Source organism: Sturnira hondurensis, unplaced genomic scaffold (assembly GCF_014824575.4).
Source record: "Sturnira hondurensis isolate 20B ecotype Veracruz unplaced genomic scaffold, ASM1482457v3 Scaffold0007208, whole genome shotgun sequence".
Classification (NCBI taxonomy): Eukaryota; Metazoa; Chordata; class Mammalia; order Chiroptera; family Phyllostomidae; genus Sturnira; species Sturnira hondurensis.
The window spans coordinates 1,481,003-1,501,798 of NW_028079839.1; the positions used below are offsets into that span (position 1 = coordinate 1,481,003).

General features: G+C 59.7%; 1 protein-coding gene across 6 annotated transcripts in view; it reads right to left on the reverse strand.

Moving 5' to 3' along the window:
- The window catches only part of CTBP2 (C-terminal binding protein 2), a 122,096-nt gene that overhangs the window by 15,698 nt on the left and 85,602 nt on the right, over positions 1 to 20,796 (reverse strand). For 3 of the 6 annotated variants that reach the window (XM_037051161.1, XM_037051159.1, XM_037051160.1), the window contains one exon: positions 10,426 to 10,582. The exons of 1 other annotated variant lie outside the window; for it this stretch is intronic. In XM_037051161.1, the coding sequence (XP_036907056.1) occupies positions 10,426 to 10,483 (58 nt within the window). In that variant the 5' untranslated portion in view covers positions 10,484 to 10,582. Of the gene's footprint in view, positions 1 to 1,092; positions 3,118 to 10,425; positions 10,583 to 20,796 lie in introns of those variants that run through there. 2 more of the 6 variants (XM_037051157.1, XM_037051158.1) reach the window with 2 other exon arrangements.

Sequence of the window (20,796 nt, forward strand, 5' to 3'; positions counted from 1 at the left end):
TCTGGAAAACTGTCTGACTTTTTTTCCTGTCACACATCGGGGAAAAAAAACCCACACCTGAGACAAAACCCAGAATCTACAGTGAGAGACAAGAGGAAAAAACCCCACCAGTCCCTCGGGGGAACCACCACCTTTCTGTTGGGCCACACCAGCACCAGCCCTGGCACCGGCGTAGAAACCAGAGCAACCTCTCGGGCCTGCAAGGCCAGGCCCCCAGGCCGCACCCACCACTGTTTAAGGGGTGTCTTCACCCTCGTTTTCATGCCAACATCTTTACCCTCTAGAAATAGTCAGAGAACCATGCATTTAAAAAGGATTCGATTTTTAAAAATTATGTTGGGGAAGGCAAGAGTAAAGAAAGGAAACCAAATTTACACCTTAAACTGTCAGTAAAGCCTCAAGAGTTAACCAAAATTCTAAGTTTGCTCAGAGGACGCCCACTGGGAAGCTCACCCGCCGGGAAGCTCACCCACAGCGCCCAGAGAGACACGCGCCGGAAACCACACACAAACCCCAGGGACCCTACTGCGTCTCCTCGACCTGGGGCACAGACACGGCCTTCCCCACACGGCAGCGGACCCCGCACCTCCCAGTGCACCAGCACGGAGACCAGCACTGCGGAGGGGTTTCCGCATCTCGCTTTGCCAGCCCTGCCTGCGATCCAGCACAGGCCTTTCAGGGGTCTGCTTCCATGCCACGGCGCAAATCTTATGGGGCGGGGTGGGGTGGGGGGGCGCGCACTGGACAGTGCCCCTGCCTTCTCTGAAGCTGCCCTCAGGGGCTGGTGGTTTTCGGTCTGTTCTGCGTTCCCCCAGAAACATAGTCCTGTGTTGTCACAAACCAACCTGAGCTCCACTAGGGGAGGGGACAGCAGTGCGACCCCCCCTACCACCCCAGGCCTGTGTCAGCTGGCTCAGTTGGGAGCAGGCCATGCAGCCCTGTGTGTATGTGTGTGTGTGTGGTAAGCAGGAGTGTCTCTCTAGGCCTGGCCTAAGAACAGCAGGAAGGCCAGGACCCGGCGTTCCGTGTGCAAACCCCTGCCCTCTGTTCCCTCAGCGCCCCAAAGGAGGCAGGGTGGGGCGGGTGCGTTACTTGGTTCTGGAGCGAACATGGTGGACACGATGATGGGGGCCCCCGTCCGCCGGGCCACCTTCTGGTATGGCGAGTGTGGCACGTGGAGGCTCTGGCCGGCTGGTGGCAGGGTGGACCGATCCACAGGGAGGCCGGGCTTCCGCAGGAGCTGGGCACTGCCGTGGGGGCCAGACAGAGGCCCGGTGGCCGAGGTCCGCTCGCGCTTCAGCAGCTCCATGGGCACCGTGTAGGCCGTGGAGTAGGCCGTTCTCGGGTGGAGGGGGGTGGCGGGGCCCGGGCTCGTCAGGGCCACTCCCGCCTGCGGGGGATACGCAGGGCCCAGCCGCACAGTCAGCGCACAAGGAGTAGGAGAGCTGTACCCAGAGTTGGAGGGGAAGTGGGGGGCATGGGCACCCACCCCAGGGGCAGAGTAGGTGGCCGCCGGCTCCAGCAGATGCTGGGAGGGGGCACTGGAGGGGCGTCGAGCCAGGTCCCCGACTCGGGGGGGTGCTGCCTGCAGGGGACCCACAGACTGGGGCTGCAGGCCCGTGGCGCCCAGAGAGGACAAGTCGCCAAGGAGCTCGCTGCGGTGGCTGAAGCTGCTGGAGCGAGCCCGGGGCAGGGGACCCGCTGGGCCCTGCCTGCGTAGCTGCATCTCGGTCCTGCAGCTGCCAGCCAGGCGGCTCAGGACACGGGCCTGGCCCAGGTTGGGCGCGACACACTTGATGTCCGCGTCCTCCATCGTGGCCAGGACGGCCGGGGAGTCGAAGCCCTGCTGCAGCAAGGCCTCCAGCGTGGCCTCCGCCACGCCCTCCGCTCGCAGCAGGGCCAGGAACGGGGGCAGCCCACTCCTCGCGTCACTGGGCTCCTGGAAGCAGGACAGGCCGGCCTCACAGTTCCCGTAAGACATCCTGGAGGGAGCGCTCCCCTGCCCGTAGCCTCGACTCAGGGTGCCTGGTGCCATCCCTGGGCCACCTTCAGAGGCAGCAGCGCTAGTTGGGTCCACGACCAGGCATGTGGGGGCCACCTGCCTGGCGGTGGCGGGATCCACAGGCCTCTCGCTGACACCAACATCGTTGTAGGTCTGGCCGGCGGGGTAAGTGGTCGCCTCTGGCTGGTACCTGCCATGGGCCATCTCCCCAGCGTGACGTGGGGGTGATGAGGCCCTGCTCTGCGCCCGCGGTCCTGGGGCCACCGTTTTACCTGCAGGGTCCCGGTACAGGTGAGCCACATCCTGCAGTGCAGGGGCCCGGCCTTGCACTTGCTCCCAGGTCACCCTGCCGCCAGGCACTCCATAGCCGGCCAGTGCGCGGCCGACTCCGGGATCCCGGTACTGGCGCAGCTCTCGGGGAACCTGAGCAGCTCCGGTGAGGTCGCCGTAGCAATCCCGCGGCAGCAGGGCAGCATGCGCAGACATCACTGCCTGCCTGCTGTCGTAAAAGGTGAAGTCGGGGACGGAGCTCTTCCTGCTGGCCACAGAGCCGTAGAAGACCTCCCGGCACAGGTCAGATGCAGGCTCACGCCAGGGCCCCTCTCCACCCCCATCTGTCAGGGAGCCACTCTGGCCAGGGGACTCGGCCACCGCCCAGGGGCCGTCGTACCAGCCAGCGGCATCCCAGCTCTGAGAGCGACCGACGCCGACGTGCCTGCTGGGCACAGGCATGGGCGCAGGCGGGCGGCCGTCCTCCCTGGTCTTCAGCTCTGCACAGCAGGGGCCAAGCGGCCGCACCGCAGCCCCGCGAGCCGGCTCGGACGGCCGACTGAGGGTTTCCTATTGCAAAAGACGGCCTAAATTATTAACCCGCGAAACCTTAGCAGACAGAACACGGCACTCACAGGAACTTCGTCTCCCTCCCAGCAGCGGCGGGCAGGTCTCTTCTTTGCAGTCCCAGAGGGGAGGCTGCCCAGGGCCGGCCCCGCCCGCCGCGCTCACGCGGTGCTGGCTCTCTCAGCCTTCGGATTAGGAGCTAAATAAAACCCAGGAGCTTTTGTTCCATGTGACATCTCTAGACGGATGGAGCTGCTGCAGTTCCATCCAGGCCTCCTGACCTGCGAGTGGGAATCGTTCTCACACGGCAGCTCAGGCTTATCTCCTGCGCCCCCAGAGCGCTGTGTGGAGGAGCACCGTGCCCCCCCCGAAGGGGCCTGTGCACCGCCCTGCCTCCCACTGCCTCGAAGCCACAGAAGGAACACAGGGAAAGGCAGCCTTTATGCCGATTCCATCTTAATCCGATGAAATGCCAATCCACCGCACTCGGCTAGGACCAAGTTAAATGGGAATGGGCAGGCGGGGTGAAAAGACAGAACCTCACGCAGTCCCAGAACACGAGGTGGCCCCGAGAGATGGGCCAGGTCTGCAGCCAACGCTGAGCCCACACTGAACTCTGGCCCCGAGGTGACTCCTTGCTGACAAATGCAAGGAGTCACCCACTAAAGTCCAAAGGGGGAAGGTCTTCACCTTACTGTCGTAGAACACAGATCCCTCACTGCTGCTTGGGGGGACCACAGAACAGAAAACCACCGCCTGCGTGTGTGACCTGGAGGCCACCATTTTACAGACTTTATTTATCTTGGGGGGGGGGGGGGGAGGGCAGGGGAGGAACACTGATGCCTGTCAGGCCTGCAACCCAGGCGCGGGCCCCGCCCTGGGGAAGAACCAGTGACCCTCGGCCATGCCGCATGCCTCGCAACCCACTGAGCCAGGCCGACCCGAGCCAGAGGTCACCACTGCAGGACTGCGGCCAAGGTCGGGGCCAAACTTGGCTGCGGCAAAGCCAAAGCAGGAGTGGCCACACCTGAGTGTGTCCTCCTTTAAATCTGTGTGACAGGGAAGCGGAGCCCTGGCTGCAGAGGCCTGGCTTAGACCCGGGGGGCATTTCCCACACCCCACGATTACCATCTTTCGGCCCCACGGGGACTCAGGTCCAGGAACGCACAAGAACCACCCCAAACGGGAGCACAGAGACATCTCCTCAAACACGGCACAGGGTCCCTGTGAAGCGGTGCAGCAACCGGTCTGGCTCCTCCGGCCGCAGGCTCTCTGTGACACAGGGTCGTGGCGCAAACAAAAGCCGGATCGGGCAGCCCGAAGGCCATGCTCGGTGCTCGGTCACCGCCTTCCGGAAGCACATGATGTGCGCGCCTGGTGCCAGGACTCCTGGGTGCTGGCTCTTCACCCACGGCCCCCTCAACCTAAGATTCAACTAGAACTTTTGACGAGAAATGCCAGTCATTAAAAAATACCTTTTATGTTGTGAGAAAAACCAAGCTGCACCACGAGGGAAGAAAGTGGGCACAAGTCCGTTTCCAGGAGCTGGAGAGCGCTGCTCCAAGCAGGGCAGTTTTCTGAAAGAGCAGTGTCCTGCCGTCTCCCCACGCCCCGACCACCAACCTTTGAGACAAACTGTTGAAACCAACACTACTGTCCAAACTGTGCTGGTCCCCATGGGCCAGAGCTCTGGCCCATGGACGCGCACCCGTTCCCGAAACCCCGCAGACCCCATGTACAACCACGAACTGCCAATGAGGCCTCAAGTCATCCGAGAAAATGCCCAGCAGGCAGGCAGTGAACAGCCCGAATGCTCTCCCGCGCCCCCAACGCTTCGGCCGCACGGGAAGGAACAGGACAAGCCGCCAGAAGAGTGCTGGGTCGCTGCGCGGAGGCAGCCCGCCAGTGTGGCTCCTGCCACACCACCGCCCACACCCTGGACAATGTGTACACGTCCCACCAACGGCCTCAGGATGTGTGCACTTAGCAGACACACTGGAAAAGGCAGGGAAACGTAACCACCCAACACCAAATGGAAACAAGCCCTATCTGGTTACGGCAGGTCTTCCCGGCACCGCTGGGCAGGCCCAGTCTCATGGGCGACTGTCATCTGGGCCCAGTTCCGAGGCTCCCACCTTCCCTACCCTTTCACGCACAGGCAGCCAGGGGCTCCACTGGAAATCCTTCTGAGGACCAAGGGGAATTCACCTGGTTTCTCTTCTTGAGAAACGAGCTGGGGTGTTGGGCAGATGTACCTTCACCTGAGCAAGGGCACCGACCAGAAAGCCTCGAGCAGCCCCAGCCCACACCCTCGCCCCTTTCCAGCCTTGACCGTGTCTTCTGAACCACGGCTGCCTGGGCAGGAGGTGACCAGAAAAGAACACTGAATGTAAGCTTTCAGCATCTGCTCAATGTCCAGGTTCCAGGCCCCGCCAAAGGCGTTCTGCCCACACCACATCCCAGACACTGGGGACCAAGAGGTGGTGGCTGTGCCCAGGGCCACAGGGCAAGGGACCAGGTCATGCTCCAAAGCCAACACCCTGCTCCCCAGAATTCCCAAGGTAACTGGGGTCACTCTGCGGGAAATGGGGGACCATTGTCACTTTCTAAAAATTCTCTTAAACTCCACGCCATCGCTGTGCATGTCACTGATAAAGTCAACTCCCAGAGTGTCAGAAAGTAACTGCTAGGGAGACGACTGCTCCCAGCTCTCAAACAGGGGGACCCTGGGCTCTGGTCAGCAGGGCTCCCCCACCTTCGGCCAAAGGACAGCACCTGCCTGAGCCTCAGGCCCCACACTATTCCCTTTTCCTTTCTTCTTGTCATCAAATCCCAGCACATCGGGGGCAGGAAGGCCCAGACCCCACCAGGGGCACAGACGTGGCCCTCATAGGTGTGTGACTCTCATGGGGGCGCAGCCAGCCTCCAGGACCCCAGTTTTCAGTCCAGGTTCGGAAGCAGGGCCTCGCAGAGTAATGTGGACCCCACAGCTCGCCAGTGAAAGGTTCCAGCCCTCCAGCTCCCAGCCCACCCCACTACGCAGCCCCCAAACTCATGCAGTATGGGCTCCACACCCTGCCGAAGACCATGGAGTGCAGAAGACAACAGACTCTTCCTGGGCTCCATGCAAACGCCTGCGGCTGGACCCGCACTGCCCAATGCGGGCCGATCCATAAGCACAGCGCCGTGTTTCCAGAAGGACTGCTTTCGTGTGAACACCGCAGGAGGGGCAGTTTCTGACAGAGGGCTGAGTCCCACAGGCTTTTTATTCTGCAAAGACTCACTGCAGAAAGTTGTGTAAAGTACAAAGATGTTTTGCAAAAACTAAGACATACGCATTCTAAGTTTTCTTGCAAATGAAGCTAAAATGCAGCTGACCCCACAGATGGGGACCTTAGGGTTACAAGTGACACCCTCCAAAGCCAATTCTTCAATTCCCCGCACAACACAAGACACCAATCCCTGACTGTGGAGACCTGAAAACTCTGGGAGGACTCTAGAAGGTTCTGGAGGAGCAGGGAAAACGGAGAAGGGGTGACCACTGACCGACTCCTGTGGAACAGCCCGTCCTGGGCGGGTGACTGGCCAGCACGCTGTGTGCTCGGTCAGAACGGGGCCGGGAAGCACAGGGAGTGGAAGCACGGCTCTGGGATCAAACCGTCACTTCTTCTCTTTTCTTTAAAAGGGATGTATCAGGTGTGTGGGGAAACCAGCGAACCTGAGGTCTGGACTTACACTGACCTCACTGCCCGTGCGTCCTTCTCAGGGGACAGCCAGGCCCAATGCCAGGGCGTCCTGCAGCCAGCCCTCTGCGCCCACTTGGCCCTGCTCCCCGGGGTGGGTCTCTGGGGTCTGTCGCTGAGGTCAGGGGCTAAGCAGAACATAAATGGATCCAGAGACGGGAGGGGAAGAAACCAGTGGCAATCTGAGGGCCTGGCTTCCCAGTCACCCCAAACTTCTGTCACTCAGTCAAGCTTTGTGGGACGTACCCTGCCCAGGGACCTGCTGCAGGTCTACTGTGCTTCAAAGCCTCGGTGGTCGTGCCCCAGGTCACCCAGGGGCCTGCCGTGAGCAAGGGTCCCGGCGCAGCTGCTGGGAAGTCCAGTCAGGCAGCAGGAGGGCGGACCCCCCACAGGGACAGGATGCCACCAAGCTTGGGGAAGTGGGGACCCATGATGAAGGCAATGGCAGCAGCAGCCACAGAGCAAGCCAAGACGGCATGAGCCCCCACCCACACTCCAATACCCCGACCCTCAGGATGGAGACAGAGCCGCCTGCAGACGGAGCCCCCGGCCTGGCGTGACTGTAAGTGAATCTGCCCTGTGTGGCCTGAACCCACCAGCATGCACCAGGAGAGAAGGACCTGAGCCCCTCAAAGGTGACTTCTGTGACACTCCAGTTGGACCGCCCTCCCTGCTCCTGCGAATCTCTGGGACACAAGCACCACGTCCCAGGGTGTCACTCACACCATGGAGTGTGACTTGCCTGGGCGACTATTGTGTGTTTCTGTAACTAAGGTAATTGTCAGTAATCATGTAATTACTGGAAATGTGGGTAACTGCCTGATCCACACATATCATTACCACGTAAAGCAACACCACGAAGACCGTTGTAAAAGCCCATACGTTGGCGCTACAGACGGCAGCCTCAGCACTGCTCCTTCACGAAGTGCTCTGAAACCAAAACGAGGGGTGGCTTCGTACTGCGTTTTTCAAAGGGACCTAAAGCAAAACGGCTTACAGATAGAAGCCCAAAACGACTGCGGCCCGAGTCCGTGGTCTTCACCCAGGTGGGCACCTACGGGTGGGCACCACTGCAGACGCCCCCAGCTCCCTGGCCACAGCACTTCGGCCACCCGGAACCACCAACGTCCCACGGAGACTTCTTGTCTCGGTGACAAGCCCACCCGCAGCGCCGTCTCTGACTCCTCCCAGCCTCCAAGTGACACAGCTGGTGCAGGAAAAGGTCCCCAGGACTTACAGCCGCCCCGACTCCGGCCGCTCTCCCCTCCCCACATCCACCCACAGCCTCCTCCTCCTTCTGTGCTCACGAGCATGGCCCTGCGGTCACAGGGCAGGACATGTCCTCTCCTGAGTTGCTCACAAAGGGAGTTCAGCGGAGAGAGTCCCCAGCAGCGTCTTCCCAAGCGCACAAGACACCCGCACAAATGAAATCTCTCTCTTTTCCACCCTGTATATTCTCAATGGCCCCAGGAAAGGACGGTGCTTAGTGGGCTATCCCACCCCAACCCGCAGTCACCAACAGAGCCACCTCGGTTCGTTACGGCTCCGTGCCCCCGGGGCTCTGCCGAGATCGTTCCTGCGGCCGAGCCGAGGCCCAGCGAGCCCTCTTCTCCGCCCGCAAACAGCACGCTGCATGACGTGTAGCCATGCCAATCCTCCGGGCAGTGCCGTGCACAAGTGCAGCGAGCCAAGTTTCGGGCAAACAGACCCACGCCAGGGAAAACCGACACCTGGCCACACCCTGAAAAGGAGCCGGCCGCCTCCCAACTCTTGCAGGGGCACTGGCGCACCCCGAGACAGGACATCGAGAAGGAGTGGAGAGCAAGCCACACACATCGAAGTGGAAGGGTTCCCTCAAAAGATATTAAGATTGGGCTTTCAAGCCAGCTTGCAAGGCCGCCCAGCTGATTTTGAGGGAGCCCCGCGGGACTCCCAGCGGGGAGCAGGCTGCATGCGGCTCCGTGTGAACCTAGAACGGCAGCATCCGGGCCGAAGGTGCAGCCCAGCCCGGCTCCGGGCTGCGGGGGTGGGATGGGCCCTCCTCCCTCTGGAGCCCAGGCCTGGGCCCCTGGCTTAGAGGTCACAGATGAATGACTTAACTTTGGGGCGTCTAGCTGGAGTGGCTATGGAGAAACTTAAAAAATATGTAACAGCTCCTGTCCCAGGAACACTGCTGGGTGTGGGGGGCAGGGGACAGGACAGAAGGACAGTGAAACCTCTGCTTTAAGAAATGGGCAGAGCCGATGGACCACGCCCGGGAGGGAGGGTCTGAAAGAGGGTTCATGGTCTGCCCTAGAAACTGAGAAGAGGTGGCCTTGGCTCCCACCCCACCCCTAGTTGAGCCCTGGGGCAGAGGGGTGGAGCTGGCCCCCAGGCATGCCTGCCACTGACCTCAGAATACTAACCACTGGGACCTTCTGGCCCTGGGAACACGGCGACCTAAATGGAAGCACCTTCCCAGTGCAGGCCAGAGGTTAATTTTAAGGACTCCCAGACACTCAGGTGAAGGCAGGGTACAGTATGTTGCACAAATCAACGGGTCTTGGAGTTTTCAATGATTTTAAGTCCAAAGGCCAGAGAGTTAGTGCGGATTAAGGAGACCGTGGAGACACTAGGACTCAATGCTCCGTGTCCTTGTTTGGTGCCTACAAAGGCAAAGAAGACCAGATGGGTGGGTCCATCTAACATCTGTGTTAGATGCCACAGGGAATGATCCTAAAGCAGACACATGCCACGGGCCCTTCAGTGTAAACTGCTGTATTTACTACTCTCAGAGGATTCTGGAAAAGCCACCCCCCACATACATTTCTATCTACACATCTATAAGAAGAAAGCAAACAATAACAACCTTATCCATCGGGGACTAGCACCGTCCAGCGTACTACTCTGTCCATCTGTCTGTAGACCTAAACAACTTTAAATTGTTGGCTTAAAAAAAATGCTTCACCCCCCCCCCCCCCCCCCCAGNTTTTCCCCCCCCCCCCCCCCCGCTGCAGAACCCCAGGAAAGTGGGGGCAGTCAGGGCGTGTCTGCTCTGCAGCCCTGATGCCCCACGGGAGGTACGGGGGCAGGCAGAGCGTGGCTTTGGAGCCTCCACCCCACTAGCCTTGGGCCACATCTACTCAGAAAACAAACAGTTCCCCGTGGACAGCTGGTGGGAGGCGCACTTCATCCCTGAGGCAGGGGGCCGAGCAGTGTGCGAGCGGATGCCGGGGTCCGGAAGGGGCGAGCCCCGCCAGCGCCCCACAGGGGGGCCGCACTCGGCCCAGCACAGAGTCCTCCCCGCTCACTCACCAGGAGAGGACGGTGCGTAACCAACGGTTCCGAGTTCTGTCCCTAAGGTTTCCGTTAGGTTTTAATTATGTTTATTTCCCTTTCATGAACAAAACACTTCCAGACATTTTCAAAGATACCAGGGATGTGAACACATCACGAGGGGCAAGCTGGGCTCCTCAGGAATTATCTTGTAACTTATCCTTGTAAATACCTTAATTTGAAACAGAAAGTCAGGAAGTAAGAAAGATGGTCCTAATATACAGCATCTTTTATACGCAAACGGTCTTAGGTAAGTGGTGGAGTTGGGCCCTCAGGGCCTACCTCCTCCCCAACTTTCCTCCTGGCCCCACCCCTACCTGAGAAGCCAGGCCTCATCCTATTGAAGGCCAGGCCTACTGACCACAAGGCCAAGGCCAGAGTCGCTTGGTGGTGGTAGGAGCCTGGCTAGGGGTGGGGGTGTGGCACACAGTCTGACCTGGCAATCAGGTGAGACTGGTGAGCGGGTCACAGGCCCCAGGGCAGGACGACACATCTCTGGTGGAAACCGCCAACCACGCTGGCTCTTACCTTCACAGATTCTGTCCAACCGCTGTCGCTTGACTTTGTGCTTATCCACAAGGGCCATTCTTTATCGGACTTTGTGACTCTGACTCAAAAGGCCAAGCGGTCCTCTAAGAATCAGGGGAACTCGCAGGAGTCTGCGGGCATTACGCCACTATGAACCCTGAAACAAGGAGAAAAGAATCCTTACTCTCCGGACGCCCCGGGGCACAGGACAACAGGTGGCTCAGGAGGTGGCTGCCGCTCTCTGCCCCAGGCCCATGTCATGCCTTCTGTCCCGTGACAGGAAGCACAGGGACACGTGCAGGACCTTGGCTCTCCACTGCCCACAGCGCTGGCCAGCACCGTCCGGTCTCCTGCTGCTCACCCAGGGCTGAGAACACCAGCTCCCAACCACCCTGAACTGGAGCCATCCGCCCTCCAACGCCAGAGGCCCAGCGACAGCCCACTGGGCCGGCCCCGTGCTTGTGCGGCCACAGAGGGCAGAGACGTGCGGGCAGGCTCACCAGCCACAGGTCTGCCCGGGCCTGGTCCCCAGTGTATCTGCCCCGAGATACAGCCACCAGGAGCTGGGCGCGAGGCTCACGGTGCCACCAGGGAGTTCACAGAACTTCCCACCACTGTCCTTGAGGGGTCAGGAGTCAGGGCCACTGCTAAGCACAACATAAGCTCCCCACCCCACCCCCACATGAGGACAGAAAGCCACACACCAGCATCTGAAAGGAGCCAGTGTAAATGGAGGCCCACCGGCTGCTGGCCTCGACTCTGGAGAGCGGCGGTGTGCCCGTGCCTGCCCCAGCTGTGTGGCTTCAGGCAGAGGCAAGCCGGAGAGGTTGGGCCTCCCACTTAGGGACCCAAGTGCCCCAAGGATGGGGCTGTGCAGCCCAGCCGGTTTGTGGAGGGCACCCACCGCTGCAGGTTTGGCGGGGGGCGGGGGAGGTCCTCTGACCCTCACTTCCTGCTCCCCCAGCACCCCGAAGTCCTGGCTTTTGACCCGCTGCTGCCTTCTGATTTGGACAAGACTGACGACAGGCGGAGCCAGAGATGTCCTCAGCCAACATCGGAACAGGAGACAAAGTGAGGATCCGGGGTCAGTGATGAGGACTGTTACATATGGTCACTCTACCGAAGGTCAGGATGTTAGGTGTGGCCATGAAAAGACAGGTGACTTCCTGATAATTAATGGCTAAGTTCCCAGCCACCAGGCCGAGGAAGCATCTCAAAGATTCATGGCAATAATTATATAATTGTTTACAAGAGCAAGGCAAAAGTACCACTTCTGATCACATCAATAATTAGTGCAGTGTCCCCACACCTGAACAACCATTCCGGGTTAGCAGGACAGAGGCTGGCCAACAGCAGGCTGGGCCATCACCGGGAAGACCTGAGTGCGTGGATGCGGCGGACGCAGCTTTCAGAGTCCAAATCTGCCCTTGCTGGACTTTCTGGAAGGCGACCGTGCAAAGGGGAGTGGGGTGGGGTGGGGGGTCCTCACTGTGCCCAACTTCAGAGTAGTGGACAGAGGGCAGGACCCTGGACCGAAGCCACACCAGGAGGCTGGCCCTGAGCTCTGATGGGGTTCGGGGTGGCACAGCCCCCTCTGACTCCAAAGTGACGCCAGAACCCTGCGTCAGGCGCCTCATCAGAGGGACGAGAGAATTAATGAGTTAATATTTGCGAAGTACCACAGAGATGAAAAACGACAGCATTACCGTCTGAGACAAGATGGATTCCACACCCCACCCCCGCAATTCCCCCAGTGAGGCACAATCATTCTTTCTGCTTCCCTTTGAATTTTAATTTGTATAATTAGATGGCTTCCTGAAAAATTGATAAGCAGAATCTCGATTATGCAATCAAAGGAAAGCTCGAGCATCAGCTTACATAAATTATCTATGTCCTATTAATGTTAAAAAAAAATCAAAACGGACTTTTGTGTCTGGCTTTTTGGAGGGGGTCGGGGGAACGCTATTTATGGCTGGCCCGTCCGCAGGTCCCCCCAGGTATGGCGCCAAGCGTACTTCAGGTGAGCCACAACGACAGCAAGCCTGAACTCGAAGGGCCACCACGCTGGGCCTGGCCTGGACTTCTTCTGAAGCAAGAATGCTTGAAATGTGGCATCTCTGTCTCCTGAGGAGCAAGCTATTTGCAAGGACTTAATTAACACCACCATCCACCCCATGACAGGGACAGGCCATCCTCGGAGCTCAGCTGAGAGCAGGGGTTTCCAACTGGTGCCTGCGCCGAGAACACCGCACCCTCTGCTGGTCTGCACCCGCAAGTCACCCATGTTCCCGCAGCTGCACCTATCACAGCGGCAACGCCACGCAGCCAGTCGCTGCTGGATGACAAGGAAGGGGCCAGAGGGTGGACGGGAGGGGCCCATGCAGCACTCTCCCACCTTTGCCGAAACTGGAAAACTCCCCACCACAGTGGTGGTGCTGCAGGGGTAACAGAGTTCTAAAACCTCCTCGAAGAACGACTGGCTGAGCAGGCCCCGTGTTTGTGGAGGAAGCACCGTGTAACTCATGTTACCCACATCGGAATCACGCGAGGACACACATGTGCAAGAGGGCAGGACGCGCCACCCTGCACTATACCACCTGCTTGAGGGTTACTGAGCAGGAGGCCCACAAGAACGGAGTCACCCCCACCCCTTAGCTCCGGAGGGCTGGTGTGCAGGACTCAGCCACCCACCCAACCTGCCCTCGGGCCTGATATTTCCATGGGGCTCCTGTACGCACGCAGTGAAAACCGAATTGTTCTGTGGTTACTCTGTCTTATGTCAATCTGATTATTAGACCAGCCAAAGAACCTGGAAGGAAGGAAGGAAGGAAGGAAATTCTTTTCTCCCCAACAGATAAAAACATTTGGTGCGAAACAGTAGGCCCCCGAGACCGCCCACGCCTTCCTTTGGAGAGACAGACACCCACCCCCCTGCTCCCTCTGCCCCCCACCCCTGCTCTGAGGTCACCAGCAGGACCCTTAACTACACGCTGAGGCTTCAGCGGTTCCTGGAGCCCAGCCTGTCCAAGAACACAACTGTCTGTCTCCCCCCCGGGGATGCGGAGCAGCCCAGCCCTAGGGTAGCAAGGCCCCGCCTGGGGCCGAATGCCCTCCAGCTGCTCCCAGTTCCCTGCCCCCCCCACACCCCCCCCCTCGCCATGGCTGATGCAACGTGGCTGTCCCAGATGGAAGTGCACAGTTTGAGGTCAGCAGGGATCCACTGGCCTCTCCCAACACCCAGAGGCCAGGCATGCCGTAGAGTGCAGATGCCCTGGGATATTAAAAAGCCAACAGCCATTTCACCCCGTGGTGTGGCCACCAAACCAGCGGTGGGCGTTTCTGCCCCAGCACCTGCAGATGGGCACCAACTGGGTTGATATAAAGAAGGTAAAAAAGGACCCTCACGGATGCCGCCAAGCAGGTTACAAAAGGGACTCAGGTTTCAGAGCTTCTTACAATTGGGGGGTCAGGCGAGGAATTGTGGGCCTGTGACCTTCCTGGCTTCTGACCTCCACCAAATATGTCCTCCGGGGCTACGGAGGAGAGGAGGAAACCAAATGTGAAGACCCTGCACCCTGCACACAGCTCCTGACGTCAAGGAAAAGAAAAGCAAGTCTTTAAGCGTGGGGAGGCCCAGCTCCGGCGGGGTACCCGGGGAGTCCAAAGGCCGCCACTGGAGGGAGGCAATGGAGAAGGGCACTTTGGCTGAGTCTCCTTGGCCCGTGGCAGTGAGCGAATCCTGCTCCGTTAGGGTCCTGAGCAGGCAAACCCACGTGGCCTGGTGTTGAACACAAACCCACGATCCCAGGGACTTCACCTGCTGAAAGCTACGCAGGGGGGTCCGAGGGAAGGAAGCCAGGACCTCCCTGATGGGCCCCGGGAACGAACACTCAGTGCTGGCCCCCCGCCCCAGAACACGAGAAGCTTCTGGCTCCTGCCTTAATAATTTTCACATTTGTAAGGCACTTGACAGGCAGATACGCTTTAAAAACAAATGTCGTTGCTTTAATAACAACCAGAGCCATACGCTCCCCTCTCCTGCCCCAGTGTTCTGGCCCCTTCCTCCCCTTCTGCACGACAGTGGCAGAGAAGTCGGGGTGGACAGGGTGAATGGACAGCATCCTCAAGTTCTAGGTGGACAGAAACAGTTCCACCCTGACCCTGACTCCACCACGCACTGGTCGTTTCGTATGAAGAACAAGAACTCTCTGTAGCACGCCGATGCCCAGAACGCCGGGAAGTTCTCATAAAGGGCTCGCAGACTTCCACCACGGAGAGGTCACCCCAGGGCCCCCTGGCCTCTTGATGGCATGCCTGCAGCCTGGGCACAAATGTGCAGCCACCTGCGTGCACTGTGGCCCAGGCAGGGCCCCCAGCAGCCGGCGACCTGGACAGCGCCGCTGAGCTTCTATGCAACTTTAAAACCCGTCGTCTGAGGAATGCAGCGTGTGGGGTGGGGACTGAAGAGCACTGAACGCTTTTAGGGCAACTTTGGCTTATTGGGGCTTATTCTGACATGTACAGATCGCACTTGCATTTAAATGTACAATGAAGACGATTACAGGACTCAGTTGTTATCAAACAGATAGCAATGAGATCTCACACATTTAGAAACCTGAAAGCTCTGCCTCGTGATTTCTGGCTTCGCTCTTCTTGGGGCATCCACCTGCCTCGGCAACACGGCAACACGACTGCTTCGCTGCCCTTGTCAGATCCCGGCCCATCTGCTGACGCCGTGAAGTCCAGAACCCACACGCAAGGGCATGCTCACTGCCGACTCGGGCTCTCGGGGCCTATCTGGAGCCCGTCTTCAGTTCCAGCCCTTCCCCAGGCCTGGCGACTGGGCCCTTCCACCAGCAGAGGGCGCCACAGGCCCTGCACGGCCTCCTGCCGGAATCCACTCGGCCCAGCCAGGGCTTGCCTAGCTCGTTTCCATGCCAACTTGGGCTCTCCAAGACCTCGGAGCATGACACCAGACGCCCCGAAAGACAGGCCTGGGGGGGTCTCAGGAGGGGCCACTGCCTCTCCTCCCACTCTCAGGGTGCAGAAAGATGGACCCCTCCAACCCCCCTCGGAGAAAACGTGCAGCTTTAGGAACTTGCACAGCCGGGGACGGGGGAGAAGAGGACCCAGGTGCCCGCCCACTGTGTCTTCTGGGCCGCAGCTGAGGTTTCATGGCTGAACAGGCTGAAGGCCAGGCTGGGGGTGGGGTCATGGAACACAGGGTCACTGCCTCAGGCTGGGGGTCCCAGATGCAGGAGGGCCAGGGGCCAGCCCGAAGGCCGATTTTTTCCACCACACCCCACGTCTCGTCTAAAGACACACCCAGAAGGGGTGAGCACTCAGGCAGAGACCTGACGTACTCGGAAGGGGCCGCACTGGGGCCAGGCAAAGGCCGCCGGGGTTGCCACGCCAGACTGCTGTTTGCGGGCCACCACACACCTGACTGATGGTGACTGCACAATCGTCCTCACCCCCAGGCATGTCGTGTGGACCTGGGACGACTCAGGACCCCGGGCCTTTTCAGGAGACGCTCACCAGAGAGGGAGGTGAGGAGAAACAGCTCTTCCCAACCGCACCAGGGCCTGATTCTGGCCACAGCGGGCACCCGGAGGGAGGCTTTCTTTCTGCGCCCCTTACCCGGGATGCCTTGCACCTTTGAAGCTGGGGCCCATCACCTGCCAGCCAGACCACAGCAAAGGGACAAGTTGGCCTCTCCGGGTGACCGCCACGTTCTAAGAAGGGACCGAGGATGTGGCGCACCATCCCCTCCCTCCCCACACCTGCAGGAGGGCCCCCGTGGGCTCAGTCTGCAAAAGAAGAGAAGGGCTGGTTTCGTCCGCGGGGGCTGCAGTAGAGGACACGTGTCCCCACACCTCCCCAGGACCAGTGTCCTCTCCTACCACCACTCAAAGCCAGGGTTACCATAGCAAAAGATGCCCCAAAGCATATCTTTCTCTTGGCCTGAACCTGGCAATCTGGGTGTGTCCCCCCCACGCCCGAGCTCTGACTCTGCTGCCTGGCAGAGCCTCTCCCACCTTCTTCCCAGCCACATAGGAGGGTCTCCCTTCGACTTCTTGGAGGAGGGTTGTTTGTTCACAGCCCACTTCAAGCTGGACTACCAGTGAGGCATGCGGGCCACCTGGTGGCCAGGGAGAGGCTGAGAGAGGCCAGCAGGCCTGGCGCAGGCCTGGAGGTGCTGGGAAAGGGCGTTCAGCCTGCCTGGTGGAGATAAAGCCGTCGGACGGGATGATGGAGGCTGGGGCTCTTTTTCTGCTTTCAGAGAGCAAGTGTCTGGAAAAAGGAGCCCACTCCAAACCCACCCACCTCCGGAGGCAGTAGGGACCCAGCCTGCCAAATTCAGAGTAGCCCGCTGAGGACTAACCAAATAGACTCCGAGCAACTGTGTTCAAAATGTGCAGCCCAGCCTGATGGGACCAGGTGAGCCTGCCCCCCGCCCAGCCCAGTGCATCGCCCCCTACGCCAGAGGGGCCAGCACTCAGGGCCCTGAAACGCAGTGTCCACGTGCCTGGGGCGGGCCTGCTCGTGTTTCGCATGAGGTGTCGCCGGCTCACAGGCTGCGGACCCACAAGAAAGGCAGCCCAGACCCAGGGACGATGAGTAGGTGCCAAGTCCTCCCCGTTCTCCCCCCAAACTCCTATGGAAACGCGAGGCAGGGAGGGGCAAACACCCAGGCCTTCCCTGAGTTGTACAAAGGGGCATCTTCATCTCACCGCAGAGACTTCACAACGTGAACTCAACAGCGCTCAGCTATTCTGTTGGCTTAACACGGTTTTAACGTGGAGGGTACGGCGCGCCGGGCTGCCCCAGAGTGCAGGCACCCAGCCGTGTCCTTACCCGCGACCAGTCAGACGGGGGAGAGCTGGAGCAGACGACACTGTGTGTCCCGCCGGGTCCTCTCTGTCCCTCAGAGAGGTGTGTTGCTCCACAGCCCCTTTCGTTCCCCCCGTAGGGTGCTCCTGGGGCTGGAGGGTCTTTGTGGATCATCTCACCTGTTTTCTGTGCCCTCTGGGTGGGCACAGAGGGGTTGTTGGAACGGGGGCGCGGCGGCATAAGGAACCCGTGTGCCATGAACTGGGCCCTTCGTGGATGCGGCGGCGGTTGTGGGGGGGGCAAAGGGGCACGCAGCTTACAGTGTGCTCACGCCCAAGTGTCCCAATCTTCTGTGACACCCTAAGAACTCCCAACAAGCTCACAGTCATTTACCTGCTCAGGGCTTATTTATGGGGACCCTGCAGACGTGGGAGCCCTCAGGAGTTGGGACATCTGGACGCCATTCATGGCATCCCCGCACACCATGACATGTGGTCCAGGATGGTGCTGCAGGGAAAGGCAGGCTCCTGAGTGTCTCCCATGGGCCCCCGGGCCCCACCTTGACCAGCCACGACTGGCAGTGACATTGGGCTCACAGTCCCTATGAGGAAGATCCCAAAGCATGCGCTGTATTTTGCTGTGTAAATGTGCACCGTTTTGCTCAAATTTTTGAGGGAAAAATAAGGACGCACATCATACATGGGTATAATAACCCCATATATAAGGAGCACAAATACATGGCAAGCATTATACACGGCAAAAATACAGTAACACACACCACACTTCCAGCTAAGAGACCCGAGAGCGCAGGTGCCTTCGTGTGCTTTACAGAACGCACTCCCCGGTGAGGTGAGGTCCTAGCCCCAGCACCTCGGCGACCGTGTCTGCAGACAGGGTCTTCACAGAGGTAATCACGTTAAACTGAGGTCACTGGGGTGCGCCCGACCCAACGCGCCTGGGTTCCTCGTGAAAACGGACACTTGCACAGAGATGTGGACCAAAAGACCACGTGAAGATGGAGAGGGTGGCCATCTGCACGCCAACGAGGGAGGCCCAGGAAGACCTTCCCTGTCGGTCCTCAGAAGGAACCGGACCAGACACCTTGGTCTCAGACTTCTGGCTTTCGGAAGAGCAGGACAGCAAGTTTCTGATGTCTAAGCCGGGCGGATGGTGGCACTTTGTGACGGAGCCTGGCAAATACAAACACACACACCATGGCACGCAATCCTGACCACAGCCATTTCTCCACAAGTCAACAGCCTCCCGTGAACCAGACACCACACACGGCGCCGCAGCAGCAGCCACGGAGCTGCTGGGGAAGCAAGGGGACAGGCGCTGCTCCCCCACCTGCATGCGGAGCCCCCCCACCCCTGTGCTGCTGGCCCGCCCCCTGGCTAGCTGACAAAAAGGATGCCTTTCCCTCCACCGAATCACACCGGCCCCTGCCACACTCAGACAGCCAGCAGGGAGCCACGGGGACGGGACCCACGCTAGTCTTCGTGGAGAATACCTCACCCCACCCGGCAGGGCCCCTTTCTGCCCTAGGGTAGGGCGAGAAGGAAAGAGGGTCTGCAGATTTGGGGAATGAGGAGGGGGAAAGGTGATTTCTAAAGGCAAGGGGGAGGCACACTCCCCAACTCACACTGAAGGGGGCTGAGAGGCTGCCCTGCCTGTGGGGTGGGCACTGGCCAGCGATGCCCTTTATCCCCAGTGACATGGGGAACCAGAGACGTGGCACAGGCTCCGATTCTGCGCAGGACCCCGGCTAAGGCTGCAGGGACAGGGGTCAATGACCTCTCAGCTCCCACAGAAAGTACCCCGCCCCAGGGCCCCACTGCAAGGGTCAGCTCTCCATGGCCATGGAGTGGGGGTGGGGGGCTGGGAAGACACACAAAATGAGTCGACAAGAGCCACACGCCCAACCCCCACCAGGCCCCTCCCCGCTGTAGAATCCAGAAAAAGAATCATACACCATGGTCCCCAGGGAACTGCCTCCTGGATGCATTCCCAGTGCAACTCTGCTTGGAACAAACGAACCCCATGCGGATGACGGGTGCCAGGGTTGTGTTCCGGCCAGAGCTCCTGACCTGGGCATCTCCTCTCCCTCACTCCCTGGAAGATCCAGTTGCCAGGCTGTGTGGACAGGTCCACATGGCAACCGAGGGTAGCCTCTCAGCAGTGGCTGCCAAAGACCCTGCCCCAGCCCAGCCTTTGGATGAGCAGGTCCCCCGCCAGGCGGTGTGGACTCCCCACCCGAGGAACCCAGAACCAGGGTGTGCTGTTTCCAGGCCCCGCGTTTCGAGGTGCTTTGTCACAGGGCAAGAGAGCCAACAGCGGTTCCCCGCTGCCCGCAGAGTATTCCCGTGAAAACTCTCAGAAGCGAAGAAGCAACTGTGCGTTTCCCAGCACTCCCAGACCCAAAGACAACCTGCCCAGCACACCAGATGGCGCCTAAAACCCCAACTCGCCCTTGCTTACAATGAAAAGCAAGGCCACCCTCGCCGCTTGGGGCACACTGATGACACAGTGGCTCCCCAAAGCAAACTACATTTCACTTTTTACCTCTTTGGGTAAAAGCAAAAATCTCCTTCATATTTTTCATTAGTGAAAACAGGTGCCGGTGTAGGTCTTCCGTGGAAGCAAGGTAGGCGGCATCACACGGACATCTGCCAGGTGTGGCTGGGGTCAACGAGGCAGCGGTCAGTTAAGCAGATCGGAGCAAGGCCATGTTTGCGCCAAGGTGCACCAAGTCCATGTGACCTACAGGACGGAGGATGCTAACAGCCTCCTGAGCGCTACGGTCTGTCCAGCTCGGTCAACTCCGGGAAGCTCTGGTCCCCAAAACAACCAACCCCACAGGCCTAGGGACGGAGGGTCCGCTGGGGCTGCACTCGGTGCAAACGTCCAGTGTGCGTCCCCGGGGCCGGGCGCAGCTCACACGGCTAAACCGGGGCACTCAGGGCCTTCGCTCGGACCCACGCGTGCCCAGAAACTTGGGGAGGGGCTCCACACCGAGACTGCTGCCCCAGGCCCCCCTCGGCCCGGCCACGCACCGGGCGAGCGGCCCTCTCGCTTTCTTATTCTCCGAGTGGCCCTGAACCGCACCACCACAGAGGCCGAGCTCTCTCTGCATCAGGGCAGACAGGAGGCAAGCGGCCCGGAAGGCAGTCTGCTCAGAGGTCCAGAGTATTAACACAGCCCTCTCCCATGACACGGAATGCCAGATGGGAGCTCTGAGTGTGGCTGTGGGCCCTTGCACACAGAACCACACACGTGTGCGCAGATGCACATGCTCCTGTAGCCCTCGACAGCTTCTTGGAATCACGCAATTTCTGGAACATTCTGAGCCTTGAGACGTTCCCAAACCCAGGCAGCTATGAGCTGCCTGCACAGAGTGGAACCGGAGACTCAACGACCCCCGGGCACTACTGGCCCATATTTCCGCTCAACCCCAGGAGCCTGCAGAGGAGTCGCTTTGCTGCTTTCCTGGTGTGGGGGTCCCCATCACCCCTCTCTGTGGAACCTGCAGCTTCCCTC